We start from the raw sequence: 21512 nt of genomic DNA, 5'->3' as shown, positions 1-21512 counted from the left end.
ATAGATAGATAGATAGATAGATAGATAGATAGATAGATAGATAGATAGATAGATAGATAGATAGATAGTTGGATAGATCATAAGAAATCGATAAAGATAAATAGAACAATATTTATAGACAGGAATGTCTATAAGAGTAACATTCAAACTATAAAAAAAGGATAGTTCTAGGTGTGACCGTTCACACCAATGGTCAACAAAGCACAAATATATGGACTGATTCCTTCCCCCCATCAGGTCGCCTTGAGCCACCCCATATTACTTATGATTCAATTATGTGTATTTGCTTGACCTCTGATCAATTATCTGCTGTCAGAAATAATGGAAGGGGATTAAATTTGGGACATCTAGGCCGGGTATTGATCATGAGGAAATAAATCTAAACTAGAGAGTTGATGGGTCCCTATTGTCTGGAAAAAGTGCAAAGACCACAAGGGCTTCATGTTGTCCAGAGGGGTAATATGTAGGGTGGAGGGAGAACTGTATTTAAAGACAAAGAGCAATCAATTGAAGCTACCTGGTCTTATGATTAAAGCAGATCATTATATAGACAGGCAATCCTGCTACATACAGATGTAGTAGAGCTGAGTTTGGCATTTAGTACAACTCATATATTTAGTTTTCCATATGACTGCAGGAAACACTGCTGAGCTATTTAATCTCAGTTTTCACAAATTCAGCACTGCTACATATGTATGCACTGTGTAAATACCCCCAACACCATCACACACCCAAAAGAGATAGCTGTTATTAAATGACAGATGTGCTGCAGTGATTAACTCCTCTTCATAAGGTGTGATACATGGATACAGAGGTGTACATTGCACCTCTCTTATTAACACGCACCCTCTTCACTCATACATGTACTTTCTTGTGAACACCGATGCCAAAGGTTCAGTGGAGACCAAGATGAAAACTATTTTTCAGCTGCTAAATGGTTAATAAATTGCAGTCTTGTTAATTTCTGCATCTGTTAACCCATTCCTGTTACCAAATAATCCAAGTCTCAAACTATGAAGGTGTTTTGACTTTAGTGCACAATGACATTTATGGTTTCAATTATTTTGGGTGCATTTGAGATATAGAAGTGATATTTTAAAAGATTTTTTTCTGAAATCAAAATCGGCAAATATTTCTATTGAGACCCCCAAAAGTTATTAGTGTGTTCCTATCAAGAACCTAAAAAGTCCTTGACTGTATTGTCATCGGGGAGATAGACACAAGCAAACACAAATATTGTTGACTTTTTGGTATTATTTTTACTTTCCTTTGCAATAAATTAATGGTAGGAAAATTGGGAGAAAGTTATCAGAAATGTACTCATATATCAGAAACAAATATACAATATTTATACACATTAACTATGAAGATATATAGGTAAAAATAATAATAATTATTATATATTCATAACTATATGGATCCCCAAACTTTGTCTATGCAGGGAATATAGACACAGCACACATGTATATACTGACAGCCAGAAGCCTGCACCATCTCCTCTCCATGAGCCATATATCAATCTCTGCCAAGGGATGTGTTTAAATATTCAGAGAAAAATAATGACTTGTTCAGTATCACCTATAGGAAGATTATTATGTCCATCCTTCAAACTCAGCCCCCAACTGAGCTCCATGTCCCATCAGCCACAGTCCCTGTCTTCCCCTACATGTTATCCAGGACTCTGGTCTATCTCCTCCATCATCACATTGATGTGTAGAGGAAGAGAAACACATAATACAGAAAATAAATAAAAAATATATATATTATTATTTTCATAAATATTTATCTATTGTCAATTTTATTTCAAATATTTGAATACACACAACCATGAACGTGATGAAGTTAAGAAGCACAGACATTAATAGAGCTGCAGCTGGTCTGTACAATCAGTCATCATAACTAAGCACAGGACTAGGGGGTTAGGGTTGGGGGGTCAAGTCTGGCTATGGTAGAGCAGAGCACATTAACACTATTCCAGGGACACATACTGGAAGATGCAACCTCCAAGGTGATCTGACTATTTCTCAGCTTCCTCCAGGACCTGCCGCTATCATCCTAAATCCCCTGCACTGTGCTGGAACAAGGGGGAGATCACACACACTCACACTCACACACAGCCTCCTCTCCAAGGTCCCGCCCACCTCCTATACACCCACACTGTACAGCTCTCCTGACTGACAGCAGCCGCAGCCAATCACAGGAGGCATGGAGCTCCCAGCACAACTTCTCTCCTGCAAACGTTCCAGAGTTTTGTGGACTGTAGTGACACTTTGTATGCGAGACGGAGCGCGATCATGGTGGGAAAGGGTTAATTTTCCATTGCTATTATGGGCTATGGCAGCAGTAGATTATACTAAGAGGAAAGCGCTGAATGTGAACACTGCCATGTCCTATATATCTGGAACTACCAGCTCCGGCATGCATTGATAACATCTTGCCCAGCAGAGGATGCTGGGACTTGTAGTTCCACAGCTGCAGGATATATATATATTTATATGTTGGGATAATGCTCGGTCTACAGACGTTGTGGAACTACAAGCACCAGTATGAATTGATAGCATCCTCCTGGGGCTTGTAGTTCCACAGCAGCAGGAGTGCCCTAGGTCGCCTATTACTAATCAATTTCATACTATGGGAAAGATACGACGATCGAGTGATTAGTAATTATTATTATTATTATTATACAAGTTTTATTTATACTTATCCCCGGAGAGGAACGGTAAGAGTATGGAGAAGTGGCTTGTCCCCGAAGCTTGCAATTAAATATGAAGCAAAGTTATCCAATGAGAAGACTGATACAAGTGTGTGTGTGTGAAGATGACTTGTCCTAAGAGCTTGCAATTAGCTTTATCTGTAAATATCCCATGAGAAGAAGATTACAAGAGTTTATGTACAAGTCCCTTGACTTAAGAACTTGCAATTAGTCTTATCCATAGTTCTCCATTGAGAGGAAGGATACACGTGTGGGCAGCGGTGACTTGCCCTAAGAGCTTGCAATTCGTTTTATCCAATGAGAGGAAGGATACAGGAGACGACTTGCCCTCAGAGCTTGCAATCTACATCAGCCAAGTGTTTCTTATTAGGAGACATCTTATAGACATTCCTCTAGATACGGAGCTTGCTAGTTAGTTGCTAAGAGGGTTAACATTGTATCCAAACACAAGTCCCTGCCCCCTCCCTCCTCTCTCTGAGCCGGCCCCCTTATTATTGGGTGGCAGCTGAGAGGGACAGGAGCCTCCAGCGAATCACAGGCTCATTGATTAGGGAGAGTTGGTTTGAATAGAGCTGGACATGTGCCAGCTCCCCCCCTCCCCTCTCCTATGATTAATCGCAATGCATTATTGATCATCATAATTATGGCAGGACACATGCGCGCTGGATGGGGCTCCCTGCCCGGAATTGGGAGCACATTTTGGGAGTAAATTATTTGTCTTCTGCCCCAGCTGATGTGTGAGCCAGCATGTCTCGGAGGAAGCAGGCGAAACCCCAGCATCTCCAATCGGACCCTGGGCTGGCCCTGCCTGGAAGTCATGGTAAGTGGAATCCCTACTGCTAGAGCAGCTTTATTATCCTCAGCTCACCCATTATTATCCCTCATCACCCAGCCGGGGGATCCCTACTGCACCTTCAGCCATCGGGACCGCACCAGCCCTGCACCCAACTCCAGTCTAGAGGGCTTTACATTTCCACTATTACTCAATTTACTTCCTTGGATGCCACCCGGACCTTAGTCCTTCACTGCTGCCCCTTCTCCTGGCACGAAGACCCTCGAATAAAACTCCTCACAAACTTTACGATCCCTGCATTTACCTCTATGTAGTCAGTCGGCGCTTGCAATTCGTTTGCCTTTTATATTAAAATCCTATATTGTAGCTGTACAAGTTCGCTACTATCCCGAAGTATTCTGTAATGTGTGCGTGTATGTATATATATATATATATATATATATATATATATATATATATATATATATATATATATATTCTCATGTGTGCTTTCTCCTATATTGAGTAAACTTTTTTATTTATTTTTTTTGGAGCCGAGTTTGTAGAAATCATGGTGATGGACTTATATTATATTTGGTGTTTTGATGTCACCTCCATAGCGACTTTTTACTTGAAGCAGCCAAACTTACTATTTAGTGCGTAATCTTCTCCTAAAATAATGGAGCTGGTAATGTACTGCATGTACCTTGTGTGACAATCCCCCCAGACCCCTATTGAAGAGTGATTTGTCCCCTCTTGCTAAACATCTTCCAGGCATAGTAGGCAGCTCCCCATGTCCTATTGTGAAGACAGTGCAACATTTAGGGTCAAATCTTTTAAGCTATTCACTAACAAACAATGCTCTCCACATGGGAGGAAAAGAGAAGAACTTCTTTCTCCCCCATATCTTCAGGACCCCTATTTAGAATACCTGTTTGTGTATACCTATAGTGACTCCTGTGTAGTGTCGGCGGTAGGAAGCACCTTTTGACTTCTTCTTTAGATAACTTCTTAAGAAGTGCTGCTCTAAGGGCTTAACTCTTTGTACTCCTTGGCTAGATCCCCCATAACAACCTAATGGAGTGAGGGGGGACTGCCTGCTTTGTCCCCGTGAGTCATTCACATTGAGATGACCCCCTCCTCATGGACTCCCATCCTGCTAAAAGATTAACCACATCCAGCATGAGATGGTTACTTATTAATCCCAAAAATATGATCACTCTCTAAGCTTCAGAGCAGAAACGAAAAGTATTTAGAGTAACAAGATCCTGTGTATGGTCAATGCTAATAAGCCCCTCGAAAGCCATTATTTGTTTGTTTTGCCTATCGGTTCCCACCATCTTTGCAAAACAATAGGATTTCATTTTTAATTTGCATTAACTGTTTAATTTCTGCATGTGTCTTTGCACATGCAAACCTTAATTGCATTATCTGATCTAATTATTTGTTAGATTCACCTGAGTTTTATCATGAAGTCCACGTAGAACAAAACTTTGAGATTCATCTACCCCTTATTTTATTTTTCTAAGTGTCCTGTATGGAAACTTGTAATGGTTCATGAAACTAGAGATGCCTATTTTTTGTATCTAAATAAAATGTAGACTCTAATTAGAGTATAAATAAATTATATGTATTAAGTGTCTATATATATATATATTCGATGAACTGCTAATATGATTGAAAATATCAGTACTAAATAATAATAAAAATAAGTTGTAAAATATATTTAATAAAAAAAAAACAACTATAATTAACAAAGTGCTAAGAGGGGGGACTTGCTTTTTAATGATACATTTTACACCAACCACAAAAGCGTTTTATCACCTCTAAATCTGGGTTTTCCAGCAAGAACCAGCAACTTTGCCCGCAGGACATGTATTGTAGTAGTTCAGAGGATAATCTCGTAATAATAATCCCATTTCGCTAAAGCCCAAAATACCCCACCCCCCTTCCCCAAAAAAAATATATAATGTACACAATTTAATAAAACTCTAAATAAAAATATCAAACGATAAAATGTCCTATTCAGTAATAAGTCGCATTTTCTACCCAACATCTGAAAATTCGCATGATCTTGTATAAAGTCGCTACAATAGAATGTAGAGATTCCTCCCTGGAGTTTTAGTTCGTTCTTTTGTTTGTTTTTCTTTTTTACCCTCGGTGTTTGTAAACATTGTTATCTTCTAAGAAATTCAACAAGTACTTTCCGTGGAGAAGCTGGGAGGAGTTTCAGATAAATTGAGTTTGTTTTTAGTAGAAATAAAATTAGAAGTCGTCCTTGTTTCCTTTTGTGTCGCATGAAGAAGCTACGAAGTGGAATTTAGGAGGCGAAGTTTTTGTTTTTATTCGCTGTCTTCTGGATGTTTTTGGGTTCGTTAAATTCGTAAGATGGGGATCGTATTGAGGGCAAGCTGACAAATTGTATTGAATATATTAAGATAGTGTATGTGTGTGTATATATATATATATATATATATATATATATATACATAATAATATTTTTTGGTTTGCTGTATGAATTATAATGGGTACTATACTATTTGCCTTGTATCTTGTACATCAATCTAAATCCCTCTGCTTTGTTAACCTCTGCTGGCCTCCTCTCTTAAAAAGGTGACAAAGTTCAGCCTCCAATATGTTTTTGGATCCTCTCTCAATGATTCCACATCCAGTCCCCCCTGATCCTTCCTAGCAGGGAGTTAACTCAGTCGCTACACCTTATCAGGAGCTGCACTTCTCCACTAACCCCTTCCTGCCCTCACACAACACTGGATTGACAAGTGCTTCCCATAGAGCAGTGCTCTCAAAAACAACTGGGATTTAGTTTCTTGTCTGAATGCCAATATTTATGTAGGCAGAGTGTAGATGGAGACTCCAGGAACCTTTTCTTTCTTTTTCTTTCACTCACTCACACTGGAATTGTCATATATAGGCTTTTTTTTCTTCTCCCTATTGAAACCATCGCTTCTGGATCCCCACCTAGTGTTCAGTATTATAAAGTGTGACCTTCATTTATTGAAGTGGGAAAATATCAAAAGTTTCTTTAGAATTGTCACGCTTGTTGTTAATGTAATAGTTACACACATTCCTTGTTATTGGACTAAACTTTCAGAAGTAACATGCTATCTAAACACACAACAAATCTACTATAAATACCATATATTCAACTTTGTAAGTGTGTGTATGTGTGTATATATATATATATATATATTAGATTTGTTTATCCTCCTACATGTGATATACTTATATTCTATATAAAATTGGGTAATCATAGGCTTTAATCACTGGCTTCCACAGTGTAAAGATATATATATATATATCTTTACACTGTGGAAGCCAGTGATTAAAGCCTATGATTACCCAATTTTATATAGAATATAAGTATATCACATGTAGGAGGATAAACAAATCTTGTGTGTGTGTGTGTGTGTGTGTAATATATATTCTAAATTAGACTTGTTTATCCTCCTGCATGTGATAAACTTTTATATTCTGTATAAAATTGGGTAATTGTAAGTTTGTCATTGGCTTCTACAGTGTAAAATAATAAATATATATTTTACACTTGATTTTGTATTTTTATAGTACAACTGGAGAACTGATGCAGAAATTCTATCCATTTGCTTCTACTGGATTTTACATAAATTTTTCGATTGTGTGAGAGTATAGATATATATTATTTTTTCTATATCCTTTTTATTATTTGTGTAAATGTATATACAAAATGTATAAACCTAGATCCTGCCTATACTAGTGAAAAAATTCACTATTTTGCAGCATATGGAAATGAATTGGGTCCATCAAAGGATTTTGCACATTTTGGCAAAACTATGTTAAGAGAAAAACTAAACAGACCTTCAGCAGTGTGAATGTGAGCTTATGACATGTGCATTTTCCATACTATCTAATAAGAAATTCAATAGATATAAATAAAAATACAAAAGCAATACTAATTGACTTTATATAAAATGTAACTAATTGCAATATACAATATATATTTAGTGTTTCCATGTAGGTTGGTAGATTAAGTAACACATTTTGCTCAGGTTCTAATTTCTAGGTAATTTTAATTGATCCATCTTTTTAAACCATATTTAATCCTCACCCCAATAAATGTTTCTGTAATTCTAGGTACACTGGATCTGATACAGATGAAGATTGGGAGAGAGCCTGAAGAAATGAAATCTGAAGTAGATGAAGTTAAACTTCTTTTTAAAAATGAAAGTATGTGAACTCTTTTTAATCGATAATTTTTTGAATATTGGTAAATTTTAGAGTTTGGAGCAATGCTTACAGTTGGTTTGTGCTACTTTGAACTATTGGTGTAGAGCCCTTACATTAGTCTGGTGTCTGTGTAGTTTTATAAAAATTTATAAAGAATTTGTTCTGCTTTTTCCTATAGTTGTATCTTTACGGTTCAGAGAGAAAGTCTTTGCCCTCTCTGCAAGCTTAGTCCTGAATTTGCTATTATTTGCCTAAGCACAGCTGACCAAGCAAAACTGTGTTTTAAAGTGGCATTATGTTTTGATAAATGTGATCTGGTTGAAACGTATTTTCCACTGAATGTAGAGCTTAAATGAACATGCTGACATAATAGTTTTAATGCATTTTGTTCAAAATGTGTGCACAAACAGAATGGCTTTTTGTTCGCTCATAATTGGCTGTAAAAGTAGATGGGGACATAACCATTACATATGGAAATGTGCAGCATTTCGGTTGAATATATTAGATACTGAATTTTCATGGGAACAGAGAGGCAACTAAAATGCACATACATTGCTTGTCAACACGCCACAATCCCAACCGCCTTTTCTACCACATACTCTGGAAATTCTATTATCACATTTTAGTGTTTGCTTATCTTTCCATGATAGAAAAGTAACCAAAAAGAGATGCCATGAAATTCTATATTTTCTAAACATCGTCAAATCATAGCTACATATTTATTAAACTATTCAAATCCTTTTGAAACTTTCCCAAACTTAATTTTAGAGCCTGGATCTATTTGTTCAGCCCTCCAGCTCTTAAAATGTTAATTTTATTCACTGGTTCTAATAAGTTATTACAGACCAGGGTATTTTATTATGTTGAAAGACGCACACACAAAAAGTCTTTGGCCAAATTCAATGGTGGTGTCATGGAAACTTCCCATTATGTGATTTTTAGGATTGCAGTAAAACATGCAGGGAGGTAATCTCTGAATTAAACAGGTTTTTTTTTCACAGCCTTGTAAGATAACCACACACCATTTTAAACAACAGAAGTTTCTGTCTTCACGCTGGGTGAACAATAGGAAACCATCCTGTTTTTCAATAGGATCAGTTAGTTTTGGAGTCAGAGACTTATGTTTAATTTGCAAATGGTTTTGGGTGTGATAAGAAATGTGAGCAACTAGTGGGAAGAGCAAATTGGTAAGCCTTCCCCATGAGCTAATTGAAATGTGTTGCAGTACACAGATCTAGAGTTTTAGGACACAGTTTGTGGAGTTTTGGGTACACACTCCCATCTTGGCACATGGGTAAACCTGACGGTTAATGCAAATATGACCTTGACATAGTGTCAAGTCTCCGTTTAAAATATAGTATCCATCTAATATTACTCGTATGTATCTTTTATACTTGTGTGCAGTAGGAGCTTTTAGTTGGCACTTTGTTCAATTGGATATATTCTTCCTTAAATTTACTGTGCGGTTCATGGTAATCTATTGTTCACTGTAAGCAGCCACTTTTGATTTGAAAGACGCTGACTATAGTGTTTATATTGAAAAATATCTGCCCCATGAACACTTTTTTCTTTATATTTAGCATCTCATGTTTTATACTTTTAAGCTGCCAATACTAATGTAACCGGCCATAGATAAATCTTGTCCTTGATCTGAACAGTGATAGCTAGAAAAAAAGAAATAAAAATATATAAGATATAGAATATATATATTTGTTTGTTTTTTTTTTTCAAATGATTGGAATCTCTTCCTGTGAGGAAAATTTTTCCCACTGTTTGCTAATAATGTTACTGCAGAATTTGTAGGATTTATTGACAGTGAGTGAGAATAGTTTCAGAAGGATTTTAGCAAATTTTCACGCGTTCTAGCCAATTGCTGGAGAACCAGAGACTTGATCATTGCTTATAAATGTTGTTTACATTCGTGCCGTTTATGATTTCTATGGCTAACCCAAGGGTTAGACCGACCGGGTATAATCAAAACTTCCAGAATCAAGCAAGCTTGACAGGAACTAAAATGTTTAACAAGGGCTTCAAATTGTTTTGCGCTGTTCTCTACAGGGCACAACAAAAGCATGAAATATTGGAAATCAATACAAGCTATGGAATTTCATTATTACCAAATGCCTTCTGTACGTAGTATTTTTATATTTTGATGGATTATTTGAGACAATTGATTTTTATAAGAAGAGGGTTTAAGGTCCTCAGTCTAGTGGGGGTGGAGAGTGTTGGAGGAAGTTGTGAGCAATCTATGTGATATTGATCTTAAAACCTTTTACGTTATGAATTAGAATAGAAAAATGTGTTTATAGAAAATGTATTTCAATTGGAAGCCATGTTTCTAATTAATTTTTTTTTTTTTTTTTTTTTTAGGAGTTACGGAGAGGGGTCAACCTCATCGGACACCCAAGAACAAGGACGCTCATGTCTGCAGCAGATGTTGCGCTGAGTTCTTTGAACTATCAGATTTGTTGCAACACAAGAAGAACTGCACTAAAAATCAATTGGTTCTAATTGTGAATGAAAATCCACCACCTCCTGCTGAAACAACCTCTCCAAGTGCCCCCTCAGATAATCCTGACGAGCACATGAATGACACAGTTAATAACGCAGATCAAGCTGACTGTAGTGACCTTTCAGAGCATGACAAGCCTGACAAAGAAGAATCCATGGAGGTGGAGATCGAAGCTAGCAATAGCAGCAGTGGTTCCAACAAAGTGGAAAATGGTGTTTCTAATAGTAATAATTCCACATTGGGTACCTCAGCTATCACAACCACACTACCTCAAGTAAGGGATCTGGCAGCTTTGGGCAACTTTTCTGTTATTAACAGCAATGTCATTATTGAAAACCTTCAGAGTACTAAAGTGGCAGTGGCGCAGTTTTCTCAAGAAGCAAAGTCTAAAGGAGCAAGCAACAATAAAATGGCTGTGCCGGCACTAATGGAGCAGCTTCTGGCTTTACAGCAGCAGCAGATCCACCAGTTGCACCTAATTGAACAAATACGTCACCAAATATTATTGTTGGCTTCACAAAGTGCAGAAATACCTACATCTACCGGTTCTCAAGGGGCACTGAGGGTATCTGCTACTCCGTTGACTACATTGAGCTCTCACCTGTCTCAACAGCTTGCAGCAGCAGCTGGCTTGGCACAAAGTCTTGCTAGCCAATCAGCCAGCATTACTGGTATCAAGCAAATACCCTCAGTCCAGCTACCTCAGAGCAATCCTGGCACCACTATTCCATCCAATAGTAGTTGTTCTCCTGCTATAAATCCATTGGTAACAGCAGCAGCTAATCCACCTTCTGTAGACCGCGTACCTTCCAGCACTGGTGGCTCACAGGTCAATAACCCACCAGCACCTATAACATCTTCACCAGCTTTTGCAATAAGCAGTCTATTAAGTCCTGCATCTAACCCACTACTACCTCAGGCTGCCACAAGTAACACCATATTCCCCAGCACATTACCCAACATTGGAACAACTGCAGAGGACTTAAATTCTCTGAGGAAAAACAAGCCAGCCAGCACGACCCCATTTGAAGCAAAGAGCTCATCTGATGAGTCATTCTTCAAACACAAGTGTCGGTTCTGTGCAAAGGTCTTTGGTAGTGACAGTGCCTTGCAGATCCATCTTCGGTCTCATACAGGCGAGAGGCCATTTAAATGCAACATTTGCGGAAACCGGTTTTCCACTAAAGGGAATCTAAAAGTTCACTTTCAACGCCATAAAGAGAAATATCCCCACATTCAGATGAATCCTTACCCAGTGCCAGAACATTTAGATAACATACCTACAAGTACAGGAATTCCATATGGGATGTCTATACCACCAGAAAAACCTGTGACAAACTGGCTGGACACAAAGCCCATTTTATCTAACCTGACAACATCTGTGGGGATGCCACTCCCTCCAACTATCCCCAGTTTGACACCGTTTATAAAGACTGAGGAACCGCAACCCTTAGTTATCAATCACCCAGTTGCTAGCCCATCTGATTCAGTAAAAAGTGACTTGACCGCTATAGGACCTTCTTTTAAAAAAAGTAACTGTCCTTCAGAAGAGGCTGAGATTATGGAATTGGCTAACCCTGATGACAAAGGTGAAGAAAATTCTCAACAATCAAATTTCCAAAACTTTGACAGTGCTACTTGCTCTCCTTCTGGTGACTCTACACCTGCTAATACCACAAGTTTTTCAAACCCGCTTTTACCATTGATCTCAGACCAATTCAAAGCAAGGTTTCCTTTTGGTGGGCTTTTGGATACAGCTCCTACATCAGAGACCTCCAAACTGCAGCAACTTGTAGAAAATATTGACAAAAAGTCTAGTGACCCAAATGAGTGTGTAATATGTCGTCGAGTACTAAGCTGCCAGAGTGCTCTTAAAATGCATTACCGAACACATACTGGAGAAAGACCCTTTAAGTGTAAAGTTTGTGGGCGTGCTTTTACCACAAAAGGTAACCTAAAGACTCACTACAGTGTACATCGTGCCATGCCGCCACTTAGGGTACAACATTCCTGCCCCATTTGTCAAAAAAAATTTACAAATGCTGTTGTGCTGCAGCAACATATCCGAATGCATATGGGAGGACAAATTCCCAACACCCCAGTTGCTGAAAATTATCCAGACTCTATTGAATCTGATACTGGGTCCTTTGATGAAAAAACTATTGATGACCTTGACAACTTCTCAGATGAAAACATGGAAGACTGTCCTGATAGTGTCCCGGACACGCCTAAATCTGCCGATGCATCTCGCGATAGCTTGTCTTCCTCTCCACTGCCCCATGAAATCTCAAGCATCACTGCTTTAGAGAACCAGATGAAGATGATCAGTGCTGGGTTGGTGGAGCAGCTCCAGGCTAGTCTGAAGTCCATGGAAAATGGCTCTGTTGAATGTGATGGTATGACTAATGACTCGTCTTCTCTTGGTGGTGATATTGAAAGCCACAGTGCTGGGAGCCCAGATGCCTCGGAGTCTATTTATTCTCTGAATGCTTTGTCACCTAATGGCACAAATGACTTTCTGAAGTTTCCTAATGTAGAAGAAAAGCAGCCTCGAGCTTTACCACCTGAACTACCCAATGGAATGTCACCAACCCCTGCCAATGGAGGTGCACTAGACTTGACATCCACGAACACTGATAAAATGATTAAAGAAGAACCAATGGGGATGCTTTTTCCGTTCAGAGACAGAAACAAGTTTAGAAATACAATATGTGATATTTGTGGTAAAACATTTGCATGTCAGAGTGCCTTGGACATTCATTACCGAAGCCATACCAAAGAGAGGCCATTTATATGTACAGTCTGCAACCGTGGCTTTTCCACTAAAGGCAATTTGAAACAGCATATGCTTACCCACCAGATGCGAGATCTACCATCACAACTTTTTGAGCCCAATGCCAACTTGACGATCAGCACACACCCAACACCAAATCCACTGGCAACCATAATAAAGACTGAGTTTAATGGCTTTATGCATGGCTCAACTCAGGACAATAAAGAACAGCCTTTAAGTATTACATCTTCAGGATCTCTGTCATCTTCTGCTACATCACCTGTCCTCCCATCTTTAGCCAGAAGGACTCCAAAACAGCATTACTGCCATGCATGTGGCAAGTCTTTTTCATCCTCCAGTGCTTTACAAATCCACGAGAGAACCCATACTGGTGAAAAACCATTTGCCTGCACTATATGTGGGAGAGCGTTTACAACAAAAGGCAATCTTAAGGTAAGCCTCCTCCTTTAATGCATGTAGGATACCTAAAACTGGTTTGTGTGTTAATTGTGAAAGGCAATCTTCCTGTACCATGGGGTAGGCAATATAGTGTAGACGTAGGGAGACTGCCACAGAACAGTAGGGGGCCAATCAGTTTCTGGGATTCTGGAAAAAAAAAGCACTTTCATAAGCAACAAAAAGTTGCAAATTGTGCTTTGGCTGCATGGCTTCTGGGATTTGAGTATCTGCTCTGCCCCCTTTCACAATCTCCATACTCAATTGCATTTAATTTTACACTTGCCTATCCAATGATTCCGCTCTGATTGACCTATTCAGAAACTTCCCTGCACAGAGATAATTTGTAGGATTTGTAGACACCCACATTATAATCACTTTGTTCCCTAAAGACAAGACTATGTTTAATATGAAAACTTTTTTATAATAAGGACTTTTTTAGGGGGAGGCTAGTGGATTTGTTAATAAAATAAATAAATACAAATGTTTGATAAAAGCTTTTCACATATTTTGCTAAATTAGTGAGAACAGAAATGTGCAGGCATTAAAAATTGCATGGTGGCTAACAGGTGTAAATAAAACTGCTTCATGAGGAAATGGACTCCGGGCAGAATAGAGTACAGATTTGGTTGAGAAGATTTGAGATTCCATTAGCTCTATTATGTTCTAAACAAATGCATGTTCTCTCATGCTGGTCTCTATTTAGTATTCCATCTAATGTAACAACTTGTTGCTTCCTCAAATATCTATGTATAAAATATGTAAATGCATGCGTACATTGATATTAGATAAAGCAAAGCATATATAGACTGTCTATAGAATTAATATAAGTAGTCGGTGTATACATGTAGAGAATAAATGTATTTTATATATATATATATATATACACACACACATTATTTTTTAATTTCACATTGTTAGTATTTTTTCTTTTTTTTGTTTTTATAAAAATATTTTTATTTTTTTTTGTCATCTCTAGATTTCCCAGAGATTTTTTTTATTTTTATTTTTTTCCCGTTGAGATTTTGCTATTTTCAGTGAAAAGAGCATGGATATTCAAAGCTGTATAGTTCATTTTTAGACATGTTAGATATTAATTTTTTTTTCACATTTTTTTTCTCTCTCCATGTGAGTGATACTAATCACTGGTATACTACTAAACGTGTAAAATATTGGCTGCCATGTCAGATGGTGAATGCATGTTGTGTAATCCACCTCCCAATCCAGCGTTAATTTGCATGCCGTTACCCAGGATCCATGTTGCAGTTTAAAAACTGTAAAACATGACACAGGTATTTGAGAATAGCTGAAGAATTGCAGACAGGGTCATCTATATTGGTTGTAATTTGAAAGTATTACTTTGGTATGCATGGACTCTTATCATGAGACATTAAAAGTAATATTTATTAAGTGTGCTTTTACGGTTGGATTTGTATAATGTATTTTCTATCATGTGTGTTTTTGATTGCAATGTGGGGCTCTTGTAAAAAAATCCACACTTTTTTTAAATTTTTTTTTTAATTCTAGCTTTGTCACTGCGAAATAACTTAGAGCCATGTAAATATTTTTTTAATGTAGATATTGACTTTTTGAATGACAGTTTATCTTTTGAAACCTTAAGTGTTTAACCAGGATGCCCTTTATTCATCTGAAGCGTGTATGACTCGGTTCTTAAACAGTAGCGAAGTCCTTAAATTCATACGCCTGGTGTTGACAGAATTTCTCCAGAGATTGCTGTGAGAAATTTGATAGGAGTAATTACCTATAGGCGATTTGTGGGTTTTTTTTTTTTTTTTTTTTTTTTACATATTCTTGTTTAATATATTAACTTGGACAACCAATGATTTTATGTGACCCTTAAAGGGAATGTGTCGCTAGAAATTTTTCTTTTAAGTTCGTTAGTATATAAGTGATTACACATTGTTTTAATTTTTACACAAGTCAGGAAATATTATAAATTGGATTCTAATTTATAACATTTCCATGTGCTGGTCACTAGAGGGAGCAATTCCCAAAATTGCAGCATTGGTAATGTGGTAAAGCAACCTCATTGCTTTATGCTGCAAATTTGGGGTAAACACACTCGCTCTAGTGTCCTCACACAATCCCCCCTCCCTTATCCTGGCTAGTGCCAGGAGGAGGGGGTTGAATCTTCAAACCTCCTACACTGTGTGCCACTATTTTCTGAGTGAATGCACAGTGTAGGAGGATTAGATACAGTGGTAATCAGACAGTATAACACAAACCTACACGAACGTAAAACACATCACATACGCAAACATAACTTACCTGCTCCTGCTGCCGCCTCCGCTCCTGTTCCTTGCGTCTTCGCTGCCTTGAACATATGGCCGGAAGCCGCGACCGGAAGTCGTCATCTTACTGTCCGGCCGCGGCTTCTGGTCCACATGAAAATGGCGCCGGATTTCGCTCAGCCAAAGACCTTCCTTTTGGTCTGTGTGGGAGCGGCGCATGCGCCATTGCCACACAGACGGCATACGCTATAGTGAATAGAACGGCTCCCGTTTGCATTCACTATGGGGATGTATGTGCCAAATTCCATCTCTGTATGTGTCGTTAATCGACACATACAGAGATGAAAAAAAAATGCCAGCCCCCATAGAGAAGTAAGAGAGAATAAAGTAAAAAGTACAACACAAGAACACAAATAAATAAAATTTATTTTAATATCAAACTAAAAGCAATGTGTTGTGTGTGTGTGTGTGTGTATATATATATATATATATATATAAATATAAATTTCGTGACACCTTCCCTTTAAGATAAGGAGGTTTGGTATATATGCTTGCTTTATATAAATTAAGCTTTAGTCTTAATATCTAGGTTGCCTTCCTCCTACTAGACCTTTCTACATGCTTCTTGTGGGAGAGTTCTAGAGATCTAACTTAAGTTAAGTGAATTCACTATACTAAAATGTGTCATTTATTTTGCAGGTTCATATGGGTACTCACATGTGGAACAGTACACCTGCAAGGAGAGGAAGGCGGCTTTCTGTGGATGGGCCTATGGCCTTTTTAGGAGGGAATCCCGTCAAATTTCCAGAAATATTCCAGAAAGACTTGGTTGCTAGGACGGGGAGTGGGGACCCATCTAGTTTCTGGAACCAGTATGCTGCAGCTCTGTCAAATGGCTTGGCCATGAAGACTAATGAAATTTCGGTTATTCAGAATGGTGGAATTACCCCAATGACTGGAAGCTTGGGAAATGGTGGGAGCTCCCCCATCAGTGGCCTCACTGGGAACCTAGAAAGACTGCAAAACTCTGAACCAAATGCACCTCTAGCTGGTCTGGAGAAACTAGTGAGCAGTGAGAATGGGACTTCCTTCAAGTTCATGCGTTTTGTGGAGGACAGCAAAGAGATTGCCACAAACTAGCCTACGTTCTCCAGGACAATTCATGCAGCCAGAGGTTGCCATGTTTCAAATTTATTTTTCCTTTATTTTTTCTGAGAACTGCACCATTGAGACTTTCTTTTGTATCCTGTCCAACTTCCAGAGTTTTAAGTGAGTGTATTTATTAGTGATTAAAACTTTTTAGCTTTGCATACCAATGCAAGCTTGAACTCTGGCCTTTGTATTTGGAACAAAATACTAATAGACTAGAGTTGTAAACCGGCTGTAACATTTATGGCAACTTGCAAGTCTTGATGGTTGGTCTTTTTGGCATTAACTTATTTTATATATTAAATTTTAACATGGTCCCTGGTGTTAATGCATAAGATAATATGGGAGTATGACTTTGTCTGTACATGAATGCACATTTTAAGGGAAGATTAGTTCATTGTTTCATTATTCTGGGGTGGGAGGGTTGGTTGTATGAAATGGACTGATTTTAAGACTGTACAGTGCTCCCCTAAACCGTTGGGATTTTTTTTAAAGGTTTTTCTTATCCACTAGTAGATGTTCTGTGCATTTTTTTAAATTTTTCTGTGTATAGATTTGTGTACAGTGACAACCATGTCAGTTATTTGAGAGGGTGCAAGCGTTTTAATTATTTTAAGTTGCAGTTGACACTTTGTTTTTGTTCATTTCCCTCCTAGTAGGTTTATTCATTATAGAACATGTGCTGGAATTTCAAAATTGCTGCTAAGTATAGCATCTGGAACAAACTTCCGTGGAAAAAAATAAAATGTAGATGCTTGTGTATATGTACATATATAAATATATAAATGAGAAAATATTCACTTTCATTAGTGTAAATAAGTTTGTGATCCTTTTGCTCAAGTGGGTCTTGGTGGGGTGGGGGGGGACCTTGCATTTGGATACATTGTAGTCTTCTGGCGGTGAAGGAATTAAAAGAAAAGACATCCCCCTTTCTGTTCTCTAATAGAAAAACATAAAGTGAGGTGTGGTTCATGATTTATTTTTTTGTATTAGTGGAAAGTGGACATTTATACACTTTCTTTTTGAAAGTTGGGCGTCCAGCTCCATTATTGTTTTATTGCTGAATAGAATACTGTAATTTTAATCACTCAAATACAAGAATTTTCCAACATGTGGTGTGCGTCTTGAGGACTTAATTTTGTTCATGTGAAACAATGTTAAACAATGGTTTATTAGACATGATGAACTGTAAATCTGCAATGGAGCACACAGGCAGATTATAACTAAAGGCTCCTGTATGGTTATACCCTCCCTCCCCCCCCCTCCCACACACACTTTATATGTAGACAATAGAGAATATAATCTTGTTTAGTGTCCACTATAGGTCAATCAATTTTCAAGTAATCCCGCACCGTAGTACTCCCCCCCCCCCCCCCCCCCCCCCTTATCATGGACCTTCCTTTGTGCACATCTGTTGGTTGCGGACTCTCTCTTCTCAACCATTCAATTGAATGTTGTAAGGTTAAGTCGCAGCCGTTATTCCTTTTCGACCAAACTACAAACTTGGGACTGAAAATTTGGAAAGGAAAATTTCTCTTGGTGCCCATAAAGCCAAAATTAGTCAATCATAAATCCAGATAGAAAATGACTGCAGAAAATGCACCTCGGTTGCTGCAAAGCCCAAGAGCCGTGTACTTTACGCCACTCCAGACATGCTTGCCATTGACCCTCGGTCTGATGTTCTTGTTTTTTGATGCTCCTATTAGAAGCCGTTTGCAAATCTGTGTTGCGTTTCTGTGAGTTTTTGTGGCCTACCACTGAGCAGTTCTACTTGCAGGTGGCAGCCCTAGTATTGGAAGTGGAGAGGTTTAGGAGCAACGAATGTGAATAAACAGATGACTTATAAAGGATGACCACTTTTTGCCATTTATTGTATCTTCGTTTTGGTCCTACTGCTGTATGAAGGCTACTTAATATTGGGCACAATATTGAGTATTACCCTAATTTTTGCAATATTCTTATGCAGTCAGTTGTGCAGGCACATGTGATTTTACAATGACTTTATACATGGCTTGCTCCCCGATCTTCCTTTTCAGGATAGATTATATGTTGGGTTTTTAAAAAAACAAAAAACTGCATTTTGTATTTGCATGTATAGAAGAGGACAAATCTTATAAATCCCCCCTGTGGTTTATTTCTTGTGTGGTCAGCTGTCTAGTCTTATAAATGAGAATTCTAGATGAGGTATTGACAAAAGCTTTGCTCTTCCTTGCCTGGCTGTTCCCAAAGGACAGGCAGGTGGAGTGTATAATACACATGAATTTTATACATTATAACATCCCACCTGCACTAGTCTTTTATATAAAAGTATATAACATTTCGATTTTGAGTATTAATGCCAGTCTTTATCTAAGCTGTGCATATTAGACAGCGTACTTCCCAAAAGGCTAGGACAGCAACTCGAGGTCCTAATTATATAACCTAAAACTAACCCAGAAAGGAGGTACTTATAATTTATGATGCATATTCCACTGAAAAATGTGGCAATTTACAGTACAATGCAAGTGAATGGGATTTCACAAAATCTAGTTTTTAGGGCACGCTGCAGCTTTCAGCCTTTTACAATGCAAGATTTAAAGGGGTTATCCAGCTTCTGACAACTGATGACCTATCCATCGGATAGTTTACCAGTATGTCACTGGTGCGGGTCCGACACCTGAACCTCGCACCGATAAGCCGCTCCGGTTGCCTGTGGTCACTGGATGTTGTGGTGCATAATGCTATGGCGGGAGCCAAGAAGCAGTTGGCTCTGACCATTGCATAGCGGCTGTGCTGCAGAACTGCAGGTCCGCTCCTATTCACTTGAATAGGAGCAGAGCTGCAGCTCGGCCGCTATTCCGTCGCCGGAGCTAACTGCATCTGGCATGTACGTCCGGAGCAGCTGATCTGTGCGGGGCCCGGGTGTCTGACACCCACAGATCATGTACTGGTGACCTATCCGGTGGATAGGTTATCAGTTGTCAGAATCTGAAAAAACCCTTTAAAATCTACATGTAACAAATGTACAATTTGTCACAAACTTTCTGCCGTTTCTGAGCTTACCCTTAGCAGTATATTCTTTGAGCTTGAAAGTGCTCTAAGGAAGTAGTGCTTAAAGTGTGCCTATCATCACAAAACGGGGGCATGTTTCATATATCCATTAGTCCCTTAAGAAATTAATCCTTTTCTAAATGTTATTAAAAAACCAATGCAAACATACCCCCAGTATAAGTGAAATTTTACTATGCAAATTAGCAGATGCCTTTCAGAAGTCTGTGCCCAAATGTTTGGGTAGAGGTATCCCCGCATCCCATGTCCTCCCAAATTCCCCTATGGCAGCATCCAGTTTTGGGAAATCAAGAGCTTGCCTTCTGTCTCGAACGCCAACTGCAGTACTGTTATAGCACGTACCATTAATACAGCCGTTACTGATCAGTTAGCGTTATCTAATAATACAGCAGTTGACGTTCTTTGAGACAGAACATAAGATCTTGCATTATGAGCTTGGATGCTGCCGTGGTGGATGTCGGCAGAGCGCAGTGAAGCACCTACCCGAAAGTTCCAACTACTGCAAGAAATTGGCTAATTTGCATAGTGAATGTACACTTGGGCCCCATGAGCACGACCCTAGAATTCATCTGTAATTGCGGTCCGCAATTACAGACCAATTCACTTAGACTGACCACTGACACCTTCCCGTAGATTTGTGGGAAGGTGTCCGGGCCATAGCAAACCTCTGCAAAAGATAGGACATGTCCTATCTTTTTATGGACCGTGCTCCCATACGTTTTAACAGGGGATGGGCTGAAAATTCGGCAGGCTGTCAGCGGCCGGCTGTGCCCGTATTCGTGGACAGAGTTTATGGGCATGGCAGTGTGCATGAGGCCTTATACTGGAGGTAGGTTTTGCATTTTTTAATAACCTATATTTAGAAAATAATTTTGTTGAAGGGCTAATGGGTTATCGAATAACACAAGTGCCCCTTTTCCGGTGATTGGTACGCTTTAATGTTAGAATCACACACTCTATTTTTATGAGCCAAAGCCAGGAATGGAAAGTATAAAGGATATAGTTACTTTTCCTTGCTGTTAGCGCTATTTCTGACTTTGGCACAAAAAAACCCATCAAAAACGACACCTCAAATTGTGTACAAACTGTGATTTTAGCCTTAAAAGGGTTTTCCAGCAACTAATAATTTGTGAGGGTATGTTCACACGCAGTGGTTTGACGTAATTTGGGCATTTTACGCCTCAAATTACGCCTGAAAAAACGGCTCCATTACGCCTACAAACATCTGCCCACTGCTTGCAATGGGTTTTACGATGTTCTGTTCCCACGAGGTGTAATTTTACGCCTCGCTGTCAAAACACGTCGCATAAAATGACACCCGTAAAAAAGATGTGCAGGATGTTTTTGGAGCCGTTTTTCATTGACTCAATTGAAAAACAGCTCCAATAATGGCCGTAAAATACGCCGCGAAAAACGCGAGTTGCTACAAAAACGTCTGAAATTCAGGAGCTGTGTGAAGTCAAACAGCTCTGTATTTTCAGATGTTTTTTGGCTAAGCGTGTGAACATACCCTAAATATCCTGGAGTAATCTGAGCAACGTCTGGTTCCTGGAACTCTTAAGCTACAGATTTTTGTAACTCCCAATGATTTTAATGGAAAGTGACCATACATG

At 38.7% G+C, this 21512-nt stretch overlaps 1 protein-coding gene across 1 annotated transcript; it reads left to right on the top strand.

Annotated features, from left to right (window-relative positions):
• The first annotated feature begins 3368 nt into the window (after positions 1–3368).
• Positions 3369–17953, top strand: SALL1 (spalt like transcription factor 1). Its single transcript, XM_075837528.1, has 4 exons — positions 3369–3533; positions 7617–7709; positions 10080–13447; positions 16402–17953. The coding sequence occupies exons 1-4, from the start codon at positions 3461–3463 to the stop codon at positions 16840–16842; spliced, it is 3975 nt and encodes a 1324-aa protein (XP_075693643.1). The 5' UTR covers positions 3369–3460; the 3' UTR covers positions 16843–17953.
• The last annotated feature ends 3559 nt before the right edge of the window (positions 17954–21512 follow it).

Source organism: Rhinoderma darwinii, chromosome 9 (assembly GCF_050947455.1).
Source record: "Rhinoderma darwinii isolate aRhiDar2 chromosome 9, aRhiDar2.hap1, whole genome shotgun sequence".
NCBI lineage: Eukaryota > Metazoa > Chordata > Amphibia > Anura > Rhinodermatidae > Rhinoderma > Rhinoderma darwinii.
The sequence above is the reverse complement of the archived record's forward strand: the minus strand, read 5'-3'. Positions and strand labels throughout refer to the sequence as shown.

Excerpts from the sequence above, each read along its gene's own strand:
- SALL1 (XM_075837528.1), top strand. The coding sequence starts at position 3,461 with ATGTCTCGGAGGAAGCAGGCGAAACCCCAGCATCTCCAATCGGACCCT. Across the intron at positions 7,710-10,079 it reads ACTTCTTTTTAAAAATGAAA|GAGTTACGGAGAGGGGTCAA; the intron begins GTATGTGAACTC and ends TTTTTTTTTTAG. Across the intron at positions 13,448-16,401 it reads CAACAAAAGGCAATCTTAAG|GTTCATATGGGTACTCACAT; the intron begins GTAAGCCTCCTC and ends TTTATTTTGCAG.